Source organism: Porites lutea, chromosome 8 (assembly GCF_958299795.1).
Source record: "Porites lutea chromosome 8, jaPorLute2.1, whole genome shotgun sequence".
In the NCBI taxonomy this organism is placed as follows: domain Eukaryota; kingdom Metazoa; phylum Cnidaria; class Anthozoa; order Scleractinia; family Poritidae; genus Porites; species Porites lutea.
In genome coordinates, this window is record NC_133208.1 from 29,971,331 (window position 1) to 29,990,104 (window position 18,774).

At 40.5% G+C, this 18,774-nt stretch overlaps 2 protein-coding genes and 1 pseudogene across 2 annotated transcripts; all 3 read right to left on the reverse strand.

The window, feature by feature from the left end:
* Positions 1–15,996, reverse strand: part of LOC140945508 (uncharacterized) — a 73,729-nt pseudogene extending 57,733 nt beyond the window's left edge.
* On the reverse strand, positions 528–12,921 carry LOC140946680 (hemicentin-2-like). Its single transcript, XM_073395788.1, has 7 exons — positions 12,239–12,921; positions 11,615–11,890; positions 9,687–9,920; positions 4,564–5,241; positions 3,446–3,727; positions 2,072–2,305; positions 528–1,062 (listed from the first exon to the last, which is right to left on the reverse strand). The coding sequence occupies exons 1-7, from the start codon at positions 12,867–12,869 to the stop codon at positions 722–724; spliced, it is 2,676 nt and encodes an 891-aa protein (XP_073251889.1). The 5' UTR covers positions 12,870–12,921; the 3' UTR covers positions 528–721.
* A 1,872-nt stretch (positions 15,997–17,868) lies between the features above and the next one.
* On the reverse strand, positions 17,869–18,774 carry LOC140945924 (pancreatic secretory granule membrane major glycoprotein GP2-like). The gene is given in 2 exon segments (XM_073394988.1): positions 17,869–18,307; positions 18,505–18,774. Coding segments are annotated over 2 exon segments (501 nt in total). The 5' UTR covers positions 18,641–18,774; the 3' UTR covers positions 17,869–17,942.

Sequence of the window (18,774 nt, forward strand, 5' to 3'; positions counted from 1 at the left end):
TTGTAATAGGCTCCTGGTTTACGTCACCAGTCTGTCACACCATTCCTTAGTGGTGCAACCCCACCTTAGAAAAATCCTGGATCCGCCCCTGCTGCCTTGCCCCCTAGGACAAACCTGCAGCTGAGCTGCGTTGTACTGCCACATTGATTCTGGCCTTCTTTGTTCCAATGATGTTTGTTGCCACACATTCGTACAAACCGTTGTCAGCCGGGAGTAGGTTCTTAATGATTAATGTACCCCTGTTTACCTCACATTTTCGCTGTGTGAGCTGTCCTGCGAAAAGTAGCTTACTTTTCGCACGCCAGCTCACAAAGTGAAAATGTAGCCTCTGCTCGCAGGGTAACTATGAGGTGAAATTGCATGTTAAAAGCGCTTCGCTTTCTACATCAAGCACAAGAACATCAAGATTGTCCATTTTTTACCGTATTTCTAACCATAAAAACTTTATTCCAAAATATCTCGATAACGCTCTTGCAGCTTTGTTTCACTCAAACTGTCTATTCAGTGTATTCGAGCCTACAACATTGCTCTACATGATGTAACCATGTATTATGTTCTCTAACATTTCGTAGCCTCTTTTAATACAGCTGCTAAGAGGTTTTTACTTATAAGCTTACTGGGACAATCGATTTTAGAGATTGTTTGGTTATTTTTAGTGATCATCAGATAATGCATATTTAAGAAGACACAACAAAAGCCGGTTGTAGCTCATTAGAGTTATTTAAGTTGTTTCGTAAAACGTTTCTATTTCCCCTGGTGTGAAGGAGTATGTTCCTGCCAGGAATGTTTTGGCGAAGGTGCTGCCGAAGCTGTACCCGCTCGGTGGGCTGTAAGTACTGCCAAGGTTGCTATGTGAATTGCGATTGGATGACGCATAGTTTGATATGTAAAGGTCACTTCCTCCTCCGAATGCAGGCCCATTTGATGGGTTATTGTGTATGGAATGTTGCCTTCTGGAGCTATATTTCCCTGTCTGAGGCAGCTTGACGGGTGCCCATCCTGGCTTTTTTACAAGTGAGAATAAAAAGGCGTTTGAGTCGTACCAATACCTAGAACCAGAACCTACAAGAAAATAGAGATGGAATAAACGTGCCATTTGGGATGTTTTTTTCTGATACAGAAGGTAAATTAGAGCGTCTGCGACGCAGGCAAAATGAACACAAGACACACAAAAAAAAAAAACTCATGAAGTGTGTCGAGAGTTTAATTCCTATCTGGAACTCAGGCCTTTTTTTAGTTCTTCTCTCAACATATATCCTTACATTAACAATGTAAATAACAAAAAATACGCGTTCGGCCAATTTGAAATACACGGGCGATTACCCCCTGAATTGAAATCCACTCATGATCAATCATATTACCCTACTTACATCTATACCCTCGAAAAGAATAACTCCACACACATCCAATTAAAACGAAAATATGTAAATCACTGGGTCGCCTAGTAATATCAATTAGTGGAAAAAATTTTACAGATACTAAGTGCTTTATAAATTATTGATAAAATAACCATGAGAATGTGTATATTTTGTGTTTATCACGCAGTGTTTCATTTTATTGCTTACCACCTCCCGCAAGCAGCCAATTTTTGAACGGGAGATTAACAATCGGGGTCCTGAAACCTAAGAGACTGTGCGCTCACGGGAGCAAAGGTTTCCGTCTATGGGAGCTGTCTTCAAGCAAAAATTCGCAATTACAAAGCAATAGATTCGAGCAAAAAAATATTTGAAAAATAATGAATAAAACGTCAAGTAATTAGATATTTCCTTTCGTAACTTGTATAGAGCAAACCTGGAAAATCATGATCTGTTGTTGTTGTTTTTTGCTGCATTTGCTCATTCCTTGTAAGTCTAAGAGGGACTCCGATCCTCGGTTTTGGAGAGGCGAGGGGGTGTGCGTCCGAATCTAGATCCGCCAACCTGAATCCTTTATCGGCTACTGCTTAACCATGCAAGGTCAAACTGATTCCATGTTGCTCAGTACAAAGCTATCAAGCTGCATTTTTAGCCGAACATGTCCATGCAAGTAACTGCAAAGGTACAGGTAACCGCCTCTTACAATGCGCACTTACCCCAAGATTCACTAGTGTATCCTCCAAAAATGTATCTCCCGACCCTTATTATTGTCACAGTCGCGCCCTTGCCGTCACATTGGGAGTGAAATGTACTTGCAGCCCAGCCGTCCACGGATGCACGCCAACAGCGTTTCCAGAGAGAATTGACGCTTTTTGTGACAGGTGCAAGCCAGTTGCTTAACGAGGTCAAGTGATTTTTGTTGTTTCCCACAATAACAGAGTCGTGCAAACCTGGGAAATAAAATTGACTTTTATTATTTGACAAAAGAATCCTGTTGCAAGTAGAACTGTTTAAAATTTCGGCATCAAATGAATTCTTTATCAAGTGTAACATTGCAAGTGACTAGAGACTGGATGACAAACGTCACTTTGTCTTCTGGAAAGCAAATTTTTAAGATTTATACTTTAACTCGCGTAAGGGCTTTCCTCTGTCTTTCCGTTTAAACAGTTGCAACACAAGCATATTCAGCCTTTAACAACGACACTGCTTTTTAGCAATAAATAAAAGACCGTCACTAATAGCCTCCGACGCAGACGTTCTTAGGGGTTCGTCACGCGTTCCTGCCCACTTAAGTCTACTGACTCGAGCGGTAATAAACGTAAACCAATCACAGCACACTTCCAGATCTGGGAAGTGCACTTTGGACCTTGAGAAATTACTTGAGAGATTCAGCTCCAGAAAGGATCAGAGAGGTCTCGAAAGGTGAACACCTTATACTTTTAGAACAAACTAGTCAGTTAACTCACACGCCTTCGCACTAGAGGCTCCCTTCGTCTCATTGAAAAAATTACCTCGGAGATTTAATTCCCCGAAGGGAAGTCGACTGTACTACAAAACAATAAAGTGCCTCACCCACAGAACAATTTCATGAGCAAATGACATCTTATCCAGCCTTTTACAAAGAGAAATATACAAAATTCCAACGCTTATCTCCTAAAAAAACAGTAAATATTCTTGTCTCTTTGGTCACGTATCACACTCCACTGAGATTGTACGTACGTGTTTGTCTTGTCAAGACTTTGACTTCAACAGCGCTGATTGGTTCTCCGATAATCTGCACGTGTGCTCCAGCTGATATTTGGGAACAATGGGAAAGGAATCTAACCACTCGTATCAGGAGACGTTAGTAGGGCAGGAACGCGTGACGAACCCCTTAGAACGTCTGCGTTGGAGGCTACATCACTAAAGGCAGTCCTATACACATTCCATTTAAGTAGTCTCAGTCATCGACGCCTGTAAAAGTAGTCTTAAACAGGATTCAGGAACCCTTGGTCCTGCGATCTCTTTGACCTCTTAACAAGGGTCACCTGATGTTTATGTTACTAAATGTTTAATTTATGTCTGTGCGGACCTTGCAGCCTAAGACAAACCTGCAGCTGAGCTACGCTGCACTGCCATGTTGATCCTAGCCTTCTTTGTTCCAATGATGTTAGTAGCTACACAGTCGTATACACCGTTGTCGGCAGGAATCAAGTTGTTACTGGTAAGTGTGCCTTGGTTTATTTTCGTTTTTCCAGCAGGTAAGGGCATTCCTACTCTAGTCCAGGTTACTACAAGACGAGGATAGCCTTCAGCTTGACAGGTTACTTGGAATGTAGTGCCTTGTACCGGTGCAGCAAGTAAAGGTGGAACTTTTGTGAATATTGGAAGACCTGAAAAAATTAATTATCAGGTTTACATACTACAACTACTTCTGGACGACAACGGGAAGGAGGTGGGGAGGGAGAACTCAACAAAGTTTTATACTTGGAGGCATCGCCCCGAGGTCCAACACCATATGTAATGGTCAACAGGAAAGGTGCCCCTTTCACATGCGTAGTTTAGAATTTTGTATGAAGGAAGATCAACGCACTGTCTTTAAAATATAAATAAATTACAAAGGCAGAAAAATTTCTCGACTTTATCACAGCCATAAAATCCTTTCGCTAGCCCTTTATCTTACAGACCGAAATGACAGATTTCCCTACACCATTATGGACTTCAACTAGTAAAACACCGACCCTTTCATATACCTAAAGCCTTAAAATGGTACCCCTTTCGGAAGGAGCCTCTTTGTACAGGACATTAGAAGAAGTACCCTCCGGGGAACGGCAGGATTACAACTGAGAAAAATGACAAAATAGGTGTTTTCTTTTCCGGGAAACTTTGCACCAAAAATTTTCGTTTGCAGAACAGAAAAAAAAGGGGCGATGAAACCAACTAGTTATTAGCTGGCAAATCTGTCAAAGGGTTTTTTCAGGAAGTCGTAGTCTGACGGCTACTAAAGCCTTAACCGGATTCTGAAAGCGTGTCAAAATAAAGGTCAGGTGAGGATGATGTTCTGTCAGTGTGCCCTCTCATCGTATAGTTTTCTTGAGATATTTATGCGGCGTTCAATTCTCGCAACCTTATTACCTTGCAAGAACATGTTAAATATGACGCTGATATAACAAACAAAATTGGACGGACTGTTATACAACAAACTTCAAGAATGAAATGCTTCTCTCACCTCGAACAGACAAGTTACCAGTGGCCTCGGACGATCCAAGAATGTTCCTAGCAGCACATGTGTACGGCCCAGCATCGCTGTAATTCAGATTTCTGACATTCAAATCTCCTTCTTTAATCAAATACTTTGCACCGGAAAGAAGCTTTCTGCCCTTAAATTGCCATTCCACGACTGGGGAAGGATTTCCCGCGACAGTGCAATACAATGCTGTATTTCCTCCCTCATCTCGTGTCTGCTCTGCTGGCGTCAACATCACTTGTGGAGCAGATATCGATTTTCCAGGCCTTCCAGGTGGTCCCGGTATGCCTTTTGGCTCATGGTCTCCTTTATCTCCCTTTTCTCCTCTCGGTCCTGCGGGACCAGTTATTCCTGTTTTTCCAGATTTTCCAGGAGGTCCCATGAGACCTTGAGGGCCTTTCTTTCCTTTTGGTCCCCTCCTGCCACGTGGTCCGCTCGCTCCAATGGGACCAGGATATCCGGGGGAACCTGCAGGACATACCTTCTCACTTGACTTACAGTACTTGGTGGGCATAAGTTGTTCAAACTGTTTGCTGATTTCTTTTCTCACTTCATGTATGGTGATGCCAGTTGAAGTGTCGTTCAAAACGTTTCTTCGCTTTCTTACCCGGATGGTTGCTGATGCCTTTATTGGCAACGGGCTGACTGCAGTAAAGTAAAATTAGATAATACCTGTTAATTACCCATTGATAAGTTGTAAAAATGAGCAAGATCGAGAAGGAACGAAAGAATGATACGGCTGACATTCCTGATAAAGGTAACTTACAAAAGAACAAGAATCGAATCTGAAGACCTGCGCACGAATTTCAAGCCAACTGAGATCTTGAATACACCTACTTTCAATCGCTCTTGTAATCCCATAAGGGTTAAGAAAGGTTTTTCAAATTAGACTGAACTCCTTTGAAAGAAACGGAAATATCTCCATCAATAATCTCTTAATACACGCCTTTTGTCTAAACTGGTCTATAATGCCTATACTATTCGAAAATTTATCCAGAAAGTGCTAAACGAAAATAGCTCAATCTAAAGCAAACAGATAAATCTAAAAATAAATTGCCAAGAATTAGGTCATTATTGCTTGAAATTGGTGACGCAATACTTTTCAATTCCGACACCCCAAATAACCTCAAACCAGAAACACATGCAGCCCCCACTTAAAGAAATGTTTAAGGAACCTCATCTAATGTCGTCTAGCTAAAAATCCTAAAAAGACAATCTTGTTAAAAGCCATATAGTAATGATATCGACTATCTGGCGCGTGAAGGAATCTTGTTGTGCCCTTGTAGACACATTATTTATAAATTCAACTTCATTTACGCTGTAGATCTCTTCAGTTTTTTATCAGTGGCAGTGGCTTAATTACTGACAGATCTAGGGAGCATTACAAAACAGTTTCATACAGTCTAAGTCAGACTAAGTTAAAATCTGGTACTATTTTGGAATTGCAAAAGATCCCGTGTTGGTAACGCGAACTCACGTCATGAAAGGTTATGTCTTAACCGATGGAGGATAAAAGCAGGTCTAAACATCCTCACTGTACTTAAGGTCATCCAAGTAAGAAGCGTAAAAGAATAAATTTTAGCTGAGGTATAGCCGTTCCCATCATCTAAAACTTGTGTCTGCATCTTCTTGGAAAGGTCCATTGCGATATCTTTTGTCGGTGAGAAAGTCAACCTGTCAAGATTATCAATCATGCCACGCTTAGTGCAAGGAACACAGTAAACACGAGATTCCAGTGAAATCAGTCTTTCGTTTGTTGCTTCATTTTTCACCCAGAGACATCCGCAAACGAAAACTAATACAACAGAAAGAAACGATGGTCTAATTGACGGAACAAACTCAAGGACTCGTTGAGATTTTGAAGAGTTTACGGTTTTCATTTTTGTAGTTTTACGATCGTTTTCTTTCACAGCCACTCGAAGACGGGAGTTTGAGGGAAAGTTGCAAGTTATATAAACCTGATCCGCTTCTGATTTAGCCCAGAAAAACAAGAGTGTTGGCTTACATTAGATTGACGTAAGCTGTAACTTTTTTCTTGTTGCACTCAAACGTGGTCAAAGTTCTAAAAGTTTCCTTATTCTAAAATAATCGCAGAAATCAAACATCACGTTGACAGGAAAGGTAAGAGGTTGACCACGTGACCATTGCCTTTATTCTTCATTCTTGATAACGTGGAGAGAATAAAGTTTCTCTTTTTGTAACGAACATTCGAGCATGAGTAATTTATTTAATTCAATTCTTGTTTTCTGTCACAGTCACTCCAAGTTTGAGGGAAAGTTGCGAGTTAAACCTGATCCCTTCTCCTTACAACCTCGTCCCCAGGGCTTTTCCCTTAAAAAATGGGTGGGGCTCCACCCATTTTTTAAGGGAAAAGCCCCGGGAACAAGGTTGTTCTCCTTAAGCCCATAAAAACAAGTGTAGTAAATTAGCTCACATTAGATGGATGTGAGTCGGGCTGCTCTGCCGGTTGTTATAACCTTCCTCCTGTTGCACTCAAACGTGGTCAAAGTTCCAACAGATACCATATTTTAAATTATTGCTGAAATCAAACATCACGTTTACAAGAAAGAAAACAAGGTTGACCACGCGACCATTAACCCTCATTATTGATAACGTTGAGAGAATGAAGCTCTCTTTTTATGACAAACATGAGTGAATTTATTGAATTTTAATTCTTGTCTCTACATTAACAATTAATACTAGCCCGTAAACTTGATCTTTTATCTATTTATTATCAGTAGAAATTTCCTATAAGGGTATATTTTATTTAATAATATTTTATATAATAGGTCTGTCATAAAGGATACTGATGTGCCTTAGATTTTATACGTAGGGCTTACATGAGGTAGTAACCCAACTCTGGTAATTTTAATTACTACACCGCTAGAAGGTGATCGTCACGTGACTGCAAGCAGTCTTTTCCTGTATATGAGATAGTGTTGCCGCATTAAGCAATTAGTAATCTTAATCTTTGATTACTAATATTAGTGGTATCGCATTTGGCAACAAAGCAGTGAGGACAGCCTGGTTCAGTAAAATATCACTGTACTGCTTTTTTTTTCAACTTTGTTTACTCGGAAGCTGAGATTTCTTTGCCCTCATGATAAGGAAGTAACTGTTTTCTGACAGATGACAGTATAGCTGCCACCAGACTCGTATCCAAGTGAAAAAAGATCAGCGCAGTTGGACCAATTGTAGATATCAAAATCATTTCTCTTTTTGACTATTCTATTTTTCGTTTGTTTGGAAAATGTTGTAGTATACGTTCTAATGATTGTGTTTTGATTTAGATATAAGGAGCTTGCTTAGTGCTGTAGATTCGTTCACCTCTAAGCGTCTACTTGTACAATCAGCTCAGCTCAAATATCAAAGCCGGTGTCACGAATTATATTAATTAGGTTGTTTCGTAAAAGGTTTCAACTTCGTCTGGTGTGAACTTGTATGTTCCTGCCAGGAATGTCCTTGCGAAGGTGCTGCCCTGGCTGTACCCGCTCGGTGGGCTGTAAGTATAGCCAAGGTCGCTGTAAGAATTGCTATTAGATGACGCGTAGTTTTTGATGTTAATGTCATGTCCTCCTCCGAATGTAGGCCCATAGGATGAGTAAAAGAATATGGATTTTTTTCTAGAACTATATTGCCCTGACTGAGACAATTTGACAGGCGCCCATCCTGGCTTGTTTACCAGCGAAAATAAGAAGGCTTTTGAGTCGTATTGATACCGGCCAGAACCAGAAGCTAAAAGAAATGAAACAAAACTGTTCTAAGATAAGTTAGCGACATTGTCCTCGTTCCTGTCATAATGATGACGATGATGATGATTATTATTAATTAAAAACAGTAAATACCTTATTCTCATAAAACAAATTCGATCGAGTTTCTCAGTAACGTTCGCCATTTATCAAAAACGAAATCAGTTTCTATGTGTTCTTTATTATTATAATTATGATTATCAATATTATTATTATCATTATTATTATATTATTATTATTATCATCATCATCATCTTCATCATTATTATTAGTATGAATATTATTTTATTGCATTATTATTTACGTGCAGGTATTTTGGTAAAAGATACAGCTATACTCATGACAAGCGTGGTTCGTCCGCTCAGGAGAGAGTTTTATGTGGCTGCAAGCTCACCGAAGCTGAGGTGTCGGCCTGTGGGAGATGTTGATTTTAAAAGGTTTGCAATTACAAGCAATAGATCGGGGAAAAAAAATTAGTAATTAATAATATATGTTCTCTTATAACTTTAGGGAGCAAATCTCCAAACTTATCTGTTTTTGTCTTTTTTACCACTTGCCGAAGCTAGAAGCTTCTTTTTACATGAACTGGTGCATGTCGCAATACACTTTTATTGGTAGATTAATACTTCGTTCGATTTTAAGGGTACTGTATTAAGAAGACAATAAAGGAAACAGACAATAAAGAGTTTTAGGAGCCTTTATCCTTGAAAAGGTATCAAACATTATAAATTTCTGTCACCCATTTCAGTCTATTAAGGTTCGTTCGAATCCGAAGCGAAGAATCCTCTTCGCGACATTTCGCTTAGGCGAAATTACGAAAGTTTGATCGGTGAAATGAACCTTCGTCTTGGTGTATCACGTACGTGGACATATCAAAAGAGCGTGTTTTTTCTTTGCCAAAATTTGCGAATTTCACCAAAAACCTGTGGTGAAGTTCGTAAGTCGCTACTTTTGCAATGTGGGAACTGAGGGATGGAAGATAGCAGGGTGGCAAGAAAGTCAGAACAATATCGATATTTTATAACCTCAAAATTATTATAATAGTAGTAGCCTGGAATTTGGGCACGTTTTGATAGGCTAGAAATGTATCACAACCAGAACTTGAGAAGTGGGGTCATGTCATGTCATGTCAGTGTAGGAGGGGCGGTCCTCGCCCCTTGAGGAACGAGGGGATATAGGCCCATATCTAGAGCTATTAACCTAGAACCTTTGTCCGCCACTGCTTAACCATGTATGAAAGGTAGAGTCACATGACTCCATATTGCTAAGTACCAAGCTCCACGTTTAGCTGAACATATCAATGCGAATTACGCCAAAGGTATAAATGCCACTGCCATTGCTTATATGCTCACTTACCCCATGAAATACTTGTGTATCCTCCGAAAATATATCTCCCGACCCTTATTATTGTCACAGTCGGGCCCTTGCTGTCACATCGTGAGTGAAATGTACTTGCAGCCCAGCCGTCCACGGATGCACGCCAACAGCGCTTCCAGGCAGATTTCACGCTTCGTGCTACAGGGGATAGCCAACTCCTTAAACTTCTCAAATGAGCTTTGCTCTTTCCCACGATAACAGAGTCTTCTAAATCTGAAAAAGAACAACCGACACTAAATGGTGTAATGAGAATTCCATATCTTGGAGACTGTTCAGAATCGGACTTTCTTTGGAACTTATAGCATCGAATTTTGTCATTGTTGAGTTGTTGACATACAAAATCAGTATTAATATACACAAGTGCATTATTTTTGGCAAAGTTATCCCTAACGGATATGTAGAAAAGACCATTAACGGTCACCCTCGGGGCCAAATGACCGCTTAATATAATACAGGTTTGACAACTCGATCAGGAAAATCAAAAAGAGGAAGATGGTGACTTAGCAAAATATCCATTATACATACATAAATACATACACACATAACAAACTTTAAGGAACAAACTTCAAGGAACGTTACAGAAACCATCAGTCCTCCTTTCGACGCTCGAACAGAAGAAATGAAACGGAACTCTCAAAATATATTTGGACTTTACAAGACTCTAAGAAACCTATCCAGATAAAACGGAATGTTTAAAGCAATGTAAACCCTATAGCAACATTAGCAAAAAATGTAATCTTTGTCTTTATGAAAAGTTCATCATCATTTGTAAAACAGAGCTTTGTAGCCTAAACAGGCGAAACGAACTAGCGAGTTCATGCCCCCAAAGAAACAGATATGTAATTCAGAACTCTAGAGTAACGTAACTAAGACAAAATCCATCTGTTACCTAGATACAATCTTTTAACGCATCCCTATAACAACCACCCAAATTTTACTGCCAGCTTTTAATTTCAACGGTCAGTCGTTGAAGTTGCCGAATGAGTGTGGTCCTACAATTTCAGACCATACGAAACAGCACTGTCGCAATAAACGATCAATGATTACTCCTGAAGCTTGAACTCCGGATCCTGTTATTATTAATACATACAGACATACATACATACGTTTTATTGAGTCTCCCTTTACAGGGCTTTTCAGACACAATTAACTAATTACATAAAATTTACAGAACTAAAATCTAAAATCTAAGAAGCTAAAACTAGGGTGTTCATTAAATATACTTTTGAACAGTAAAATAGATATCTGATGCACCGGTGCAACAACAGTGACCAGAGGTGAAGCCATTCGCTGCCAAACTCGATGGAGCCTTTGAAAAAGTGACCTGACGACCGCTCAATAGACTAAGCAGGGCCGTAGCTAAATTTTTTGTAACGGGGGCATTTTCGCGAGTGCAGAAGACACGAGCCTTGTAGGGGGCTCTGGGGATATCGTCCCCCAGGAAATTTTCAAATTTGGAGGCTCCGAAAAGTAATTTTCAGCACTTGTCATGAGATATGTCTCCGAAAAATCGACCTCGAATCGAATATGAAAATGGCAAACACTTTCAAGTCACTATAATCAAAATAACTGAGTCTAAAGAAAAGAAATCCATCCAAAAACTTGATTTGTCCGTGGTTCAACAGGTCCTGGAGGAGGGCAGCTGCCCCCCTTCCCCCCCGTTAGCTACGGCTCTGGACTAAGGTGACGGCTTATCCGGTTTAGATTTAAAGTAATTGAGGAAAATGATTACGGAGACCTTGGTATAAGTGACCGCTTATTAGTTATAGTCAGGTTCGCATACAGGTTTGACTGTATGATATCAGTCTTTCCAATAGCTGCAAGAAACTCACCCCTGGGCAAACGGAAATGACCATTTGCTGACAGTGGTGTTTGCCACCAACCTAAACCAAATAAATAGAGCAAACCTGGCTTTCGTTGAACGGCCACATTGATCCTGGCCTTCTTTGTTCCCATAATGTTAGTAGCAACACAGTCGTACAAACCGCTGTCAGCGGGACTTAAGTTCTTAATAGTTAGTGTTCCTTGGTTTACTTCAGTCCTTCCACCTGGCAAAGACATTCCCACTCTACTCCAGTTTATCACGGGACGAGGGAAACCTTCAGCTTGGCAAACTACCTGAAAGGTAGTGCGCTGTACTGGCGTGACAAGTGGTGGTAGAACTTTCGTGAACATTGGAAGACCTAGGGAAAAAACATAAAACCTTACAATGAAAACAAGTACAAACCGTATAACAAAGAATAGAAACTACTAAGAACTATTAGAAAACAAAGCTTCTACACGATGTAAAGTTTCAGAAGTTTTACCCTATATTAAGTCAGAAGCATGCTTCCGGTCTAGTTTAACGGTGAAACCAGAAATACACAAAAGGATGAATAACGCAAAACGAAATCAATTAACTAGTGAAAAACCGTTAAACAAGAGAAGGATGCAATCCCGGCCGTTTGTGAGCCTACACAACGGAGACACGCATAAAAATGATCAATCAGCAGCTGGGTGTGTAAATCTCGGAAGTTTAATTATGTCCTTACCTCGAACAGTCAAGTTACCAGTAGCCTCGGACAATCCAAGAACGTTCCTGGCAGCACACGTGTACGTCGCAGCATCGCTATAATTTAGATTTCTCACGATCAGCTCTCCTTGTTTAATGAAATACTTTGCACCTGGCAGAAGCTTTCTGCCCTTAAATTGCCATTCCACGATTGGGGAAGGATTTCCAGCGACCGTGCAATAAAATGCTGTATTTCCTCCCTCATCTCGTGTCTGCTCTGCCGGCGACAACATCACTTGCGGAGCAGATATCGATTTTCCAGGCCTTCCAGGTGATCCCGGTATGCCTTTTGGCCCAGGCTCCCCTACCTCCCCATTGCTTCCCTTTTCTCCTCTCGGTCCTGCAGGACCCGTTATTCCTGTTTTTCCGGATTTTCCAGGTGGTCTCATGGGACCTTGAGGACCTTCATCTCCCTTTTCTCCTCTCGGTCCTGCAGGACCAGTTATTCCTGTTTTTCCAGATTTTCCAGGTGGTCCCATGGGACCTTGAGGACCTTTCTTTCCCTTTGGTCCCCTCCTGCCACGTGGTCCCCTCGCTCCAATGGGACCAGGATATCCGGGGGGTCCTGCAGGACATACCTTCTCACTTGACTTACAGTACTTGGTAGGCATAAGTTGTTCAAATTGTTTGCTGATTTCTTTTCTCACTTCATGTATGGTGATGCTAGTTCTACACGCACATTTCAAACCCCGGGGGAAGGGAACTTGGGTAAATTTTTGCTGGGTATGTGCCGCTGGCGTCTAAGAGCCCCTACCCCATTATAGTCTATTCTGTGATTAATTATAGACCCTATATCTTAGTCACTTTTGAGCAAATATGAATTTTTCGCGATCCAAACTTAGTCACTTTTTATTTTTATGAAGTGACCCATTTTTTACACTGTATGAAGAACACTTTACTTTTCATCTACAGAACAAACATTCTGGTAAGTTTGCGAACCGTAAATAAGAACTGTCTTACCACAAAAAGTCCGAAAATGTGCGACCCCATTCTAGTAATTCTATCAAAAATACAACCCCATTAGAGTCAATCCAGTCGTGAAAATGCGGCCCTAACCAGTGGCAAATCCCTAGTAGCCTCTTATAAGGAAGTCCCTCCCCCCCGGGTTTTAAACCAACTGAGACCGTTCAATAAACGTACTTTCAATCTTGCCACCCTATCAAAGTTACCAAAGGTTTTATCAAGTAACCCGGCAAGCCTTAAGACTCCTTAACCGAACCGGCTCTAGAGGCATTTAAAAAAATATCTCAAATTTTACGCCACCCTAACAATTTTATTCAGACAGTGCTATTTCAAACGATGCAGACCTCTACAATCCATACCCGTTTTCAGATCTGGCCTTTAAACAGAAATTGTGTCATCATTACTTAGATTAGAGCGCAAACAAAAAAATTCTTCAAATGCATTTTGAATTCACATATTTCTATTTCGTTCTTATTCATATGGAACTAAAACGATAACTACGTTCATGCATACGCTCCAGTAGGTCCCTCGAAAACCAAACCCGATTCCAGACCAAAATGATCTACGTTTATACCAGCGTTTTTAGACCAAAAAGGGCCAAGAACTACACCCTTTGTGGGGCACATAATTGTATGGCTTTTAAAATTATAAAGGAGTACCCCCCTGAGTATTGACCACATATCATGCACGTGAGCAAGTCGTTCGACACTTAAACTATGAATTCAACATCATTTACACCGAAAATTTCTTTATTGTTTTATCAGTATAGGTGGCTTAGTGAATATCTAAGCAGTATTACAACAGAGCGAGAGTGTTGCGAAAGAGGGTCTCAATGGGGTGGTGGCATTTACGGTTATCGGCTAAAATTTTGGCTCTTTTACGGCTATCAGCTAATTTTTTTCAGTTACGGTTAACAAAAAAGTTAAAAATTAACTTCTTTTGTTTCAAAAAGTTAAATATTTATTAACCTGTATTTTTTGTATCTTATAAAGCAAAATAAAGGTCTTAGGATCATCTCGGGATATGAAATAAGCTATTCTTATGAAAAATTTTAACATTTGATACATCATACTTTTTATGAAGTATTCCACTTCTAATATTATTTTACACATAAAAATGTCAATAGTCAATTTAAAAATAATCTTTGTGAAAAAGCAAAGCATACACGCGTACGCCTAACTCAAGGCCGGGGCGCGACATTCATTACAACAGAAATGCCGTTTTCACAGTAAAGACGGATTATTCGTGTGAGACGGGTTATCCGTTTGATGATTCGCGTTAGATAGGTAATACTTCTTTAATTTTGCATGAACAATCCGCCTGACTTTATCCTTCAACTTCGACGGACAGTTTGAAGACGGGATTATCCGTTCCAGATAGCCTGTGTACAATCGCCCCTTCCCCTCAGAAAAAAAATCGGAGAGGGGGTGTCTGTCGGGAAGGGGGCGACTGTACACAGGCTAGTCTCAGACGGATAATCCGTTTCTAGCTCTAGTGTGAAAACGGCCAATAACAAAATTCCTGTGTCCAGTGTTTTTAATGGTAGCGAAGGACTGTACGGAACCACTGTCAGCCGTTTTGCCTTGTCCGTAGGCCTTATTATTTCGCGCGGCTAATGCGTTTCGGGTCACGTGGTCAGAGCGAGTTTGCCACCGAAATGCCTTGACCGAAATTGCGTAAAAAGACGCCGTGCAGGGACTAGGCATGGCAATGTCTACCGTAGCTTCAGAGAAAAACAGGGAAATGTTGTTTATCGGCAACTTGTTTTACAAAAAGTGAGATCTCTTCGTGTTCTTTCACTAGTGTTTCGAGGGCACGACCTCCTGAAAATCGCAAATATTAATCCCCAGCAAGAAGCCACACTTTCGCTATGGAAAAAAAAAATTAGTTCCCCGAGAGAACGGCGGAAATGGAAATGGGTCTTGGTCTTCACCTAGAAGGCGCTTTACCTAACGTGCGTACGGAGCCACACTAGCCGCGAAATAAAAAACACAACCATAAGTGACTTTAGTACCTTCCTTAAAAGTAGCAAATCTAGGGAACAATTTCTTTTACGGTTAACTTTTTTTTACCCTATTTACGGCTAACGGATAAAATTTTTCAATTTTTACGGCTATCGACTAAATTTTTGGCCGTTTTACGCCTATCGGTTAACCCCATTGAGACTCTCGCAAAAGGGTTTATACAGAATTAGCTGAGGTTAAAAATCCAGTTATCTTATGCAATATCCAAAGATCCCGTATGTAAGCGCAAATTCACACCATGAAAGATTATATGCCTAAATCAAAAGAGGATAAACTCAGTTCTAAACATGTATCTGCATCTAAATAACATCTGAAGTGAAGATCTTACCTGATGTATAACCGATCCTTTCGGATACATGTGTCTGAACCTTCTTATAAAGATCTCTTGCTGTAGCTTCTGTCGGTGAAAGAGATATCCTGTCAGTATTTTCAGTCGAGACACTCTGAACGCAGGGGAAAAGGTTAACGCGAGATTCCAGCGCTATCAGTCGTTCGTTTGTTGTTTCATTCTTCACCCAGAGACATCCGCAAACGAAAACTAATACAACAGAAAGAAACGATGGTCTTATTGACGGAACAAAATCAAGGAGACGACGAGATTCTGCCGGGGAGTTCGAGGATTTCATTTCTGCAGCTTGCCAATCGTCCCACGCACGGAAGATGGAGGTGAGTGGGAAACTTGCCAGTAAATTTGATCCTTAAAAATTTCGCCTAGAGAAACATGTCATTAAGGTTGACGTAAAAAAAAAAAAAACAAAACAAGTCTTTATAGGGACGGCAAGGGGCCACACGCGGACAATGAAAACCTTAATGGGGGAGGTGGGAGGTGAAGTACAAAAATATAAAAAAAAAAAAACTAAATGAATAAAATTAGTGCACTTCAAGTAACGCCAAAAAATATTCATGCTTTGGACCAAGAAAATTAAAACGAAGAAAATGCTAACGAAAAAAATTCATGCGACTTTCCTATTGGTCTGTCCGTAATTAACTTTCTTCCCCACGCCTCGTAACAATATCATTTTCATTAGAGTGATTTCCCTTGCATATTGCGTGAACTGGACCATTATGTTCGCTGGAAACATACTTTATTGAATAGTGGAAAATTTTCCTTGCAAAGTGGCATTACCTAATTATTTAGCGGCAATAAATGCACTTCATACGTTACAATCTTGGACAAAAACGGTTGGGATTTTGTACTTTCGTACCCACAGAACGCCTATCCCGCGGATTTGGTACCACTATGGCCCCTCCCCCCGCCCCACCCTAGTCAAATTTGTTTATTCGGGATCAGAAATGATCCAGCCGGGCTTCAACAATGTTTTTTTTTTTGTGGGGGGGGGGGGGGGGGAGGATTGAGTATTTGTAATTGCCAGTGCTTTCAAGCTTTATCTTGAAACTAGACGTAGTATCGTCCATTTTTTCTCAACATTTTTTTCAAGATTGTAGGTGTGTTAGTACTGAGCCAGTTATACAACTATTTTGATTAAGATTCTAGTTGAACGTCAGTATGTTTATCTTGTATTGTTAAGGTTAAGGGCGACAGACTTAGCCACTCCTCTCTTAGTGCCACACAACGCATATGCGGGTTAAATAACTCGTTGTCCATTTTTGTTGTATTTACAATGACAGCTGCTTGACACGGTCTTTTACCAGCGCATGCTGTTTGTTAGCAGTGTCTTAGTCAAAAATCAGTCTCTTTTGTATTGTTTATACATACGACTTAGGGTTCCCTAAGTAGCGCACCTTACTTTGTTACATGATTACAACTATCTAATATAGGGACAGACTGAGTGGAGTAACCCACGGGATAGTATTTCAACGCATATGCGGGCGTACTGAATTGAGCTCTTGGGCAAGAAAATAACTCGTTGCCCTTTTCTGCTTTTATTTCCAATGACATCAGTTCATGAAGCAGTTTTTTTTTTTTTATTAACGCGTGCTGCTGCCTGTTAATCGAATCTTGACGTATGCTTAAAGCGCCCGGTAACGTAACGTTCACGCGCTTGCACAATGGCGGTTGAACCTTTCTGTCGGTGATAGGTTTAACTCATACACATAGTAACCCTGACACTCTCTAAAGCGTATCTGAACTGTCCAGTAACAACAGTTTAATAATCCGTGGAAACAAACTTCCCCCCCCCCCCCCCCCTTCCACGATACTATCTACAAAGGTGGGATGTTCGCCATTCAGCCACCCAGTCAGATCAGAGCTGCATTTGCGAACCGGGATACAATTGTCTAGCCTTCTTGAGTATGAACTTGACTGGAAGCGGTACCAGCCGGGAAAATAAAAAATAAATAATAAATATCATGCCAACAGCAGATAGGAAGCAATACAACGGTATAAGGATAGTAACCAAGCACGGCTTGAAAACTATCTTCGCGCCGCTTCTCCCGACCCGACTAACAGCCCCTGGGTCTCTGAAGATGATCTTAGTGTATAGCTGGTTGTAAAAATATCTAGTACATATCTAGAAGAAGTCCTTCTAATCTAGATTCTTTTGCAAAAAAAACAGAGAGAGAGAGATAAGGTTGAAACTGGATTGAGGGCCTCAGCTAGGTCAAGATAAATCATTTCCTTATTGCTGTATCACTATTAATGACATGCGTAGTTTTCGCACGCACAACGTCCTCGACATTATATCCCTTTTGTACGATCCAGAGTTCCTCAAGTCATATTAAAGGACCTGATACCGTTCATCCTCTTGCACAGTAGCGATACCTGCCTTCAGGTGACGGGTTTAACTCATACACATAAAACCCTTGACATTACCTCACGCGTATTTGAACTATCCTATAACAACAGTTTTGCCATCCGTGGAAGCAAGCTTCCCTGTCCACGATGCCATCTTTAAATGTAGGGTGGCCACCTTTTAGCCACCCAGTTATATCTGTAGTGCATCTGTGGACCTGAATACAATTTTCTACCATTCTTGAGTATGAACTTGATTGGAAGCGATACCAGCCAGGGACAAGATTGCTGTCTGAGTTAGTGCCTCGGCCAAAAGACTGGTGTCGATTGGGTTGACTGAGGACGTTATAGTCCCGGCACTCTGGTGCATCTGAATTAACAAAAAAGTAAAAGAGTTCCGCTATTTTGTATTCACATACAACACAAAGCCGAGGTGAACAGCTCTAACTAGAAGCTTAGGTGTCTAACAATTTGAGCTGGTTGTTAGTTGTTATTGTAAATTTTAATAGCTTGTTCATATCACGAAAAGGTGTTTTGTTCACTTTAAGTAATTCTACGTTAACTTACAGATTTCACACTCATCGCCAAAATATCCAGGAAGACAAGTGCAACTATACGTTTCATCTCTGAACGAAATCAGGGAGCACATCCCATTGTTCAAACAAGGAACATTAGTACAAGGATTCTGCAGGAAAAAAATCATTACATTAAAACACAATGATTATGATTAGAAGGGAAACAAACGTTCTGCACTTCCTCATTATCAATGCTACCACTTTACTTCGAGAGCCTGTTAATACAACCAACAACCTTGACTGTTAGTAGCTTTTTTCGAAG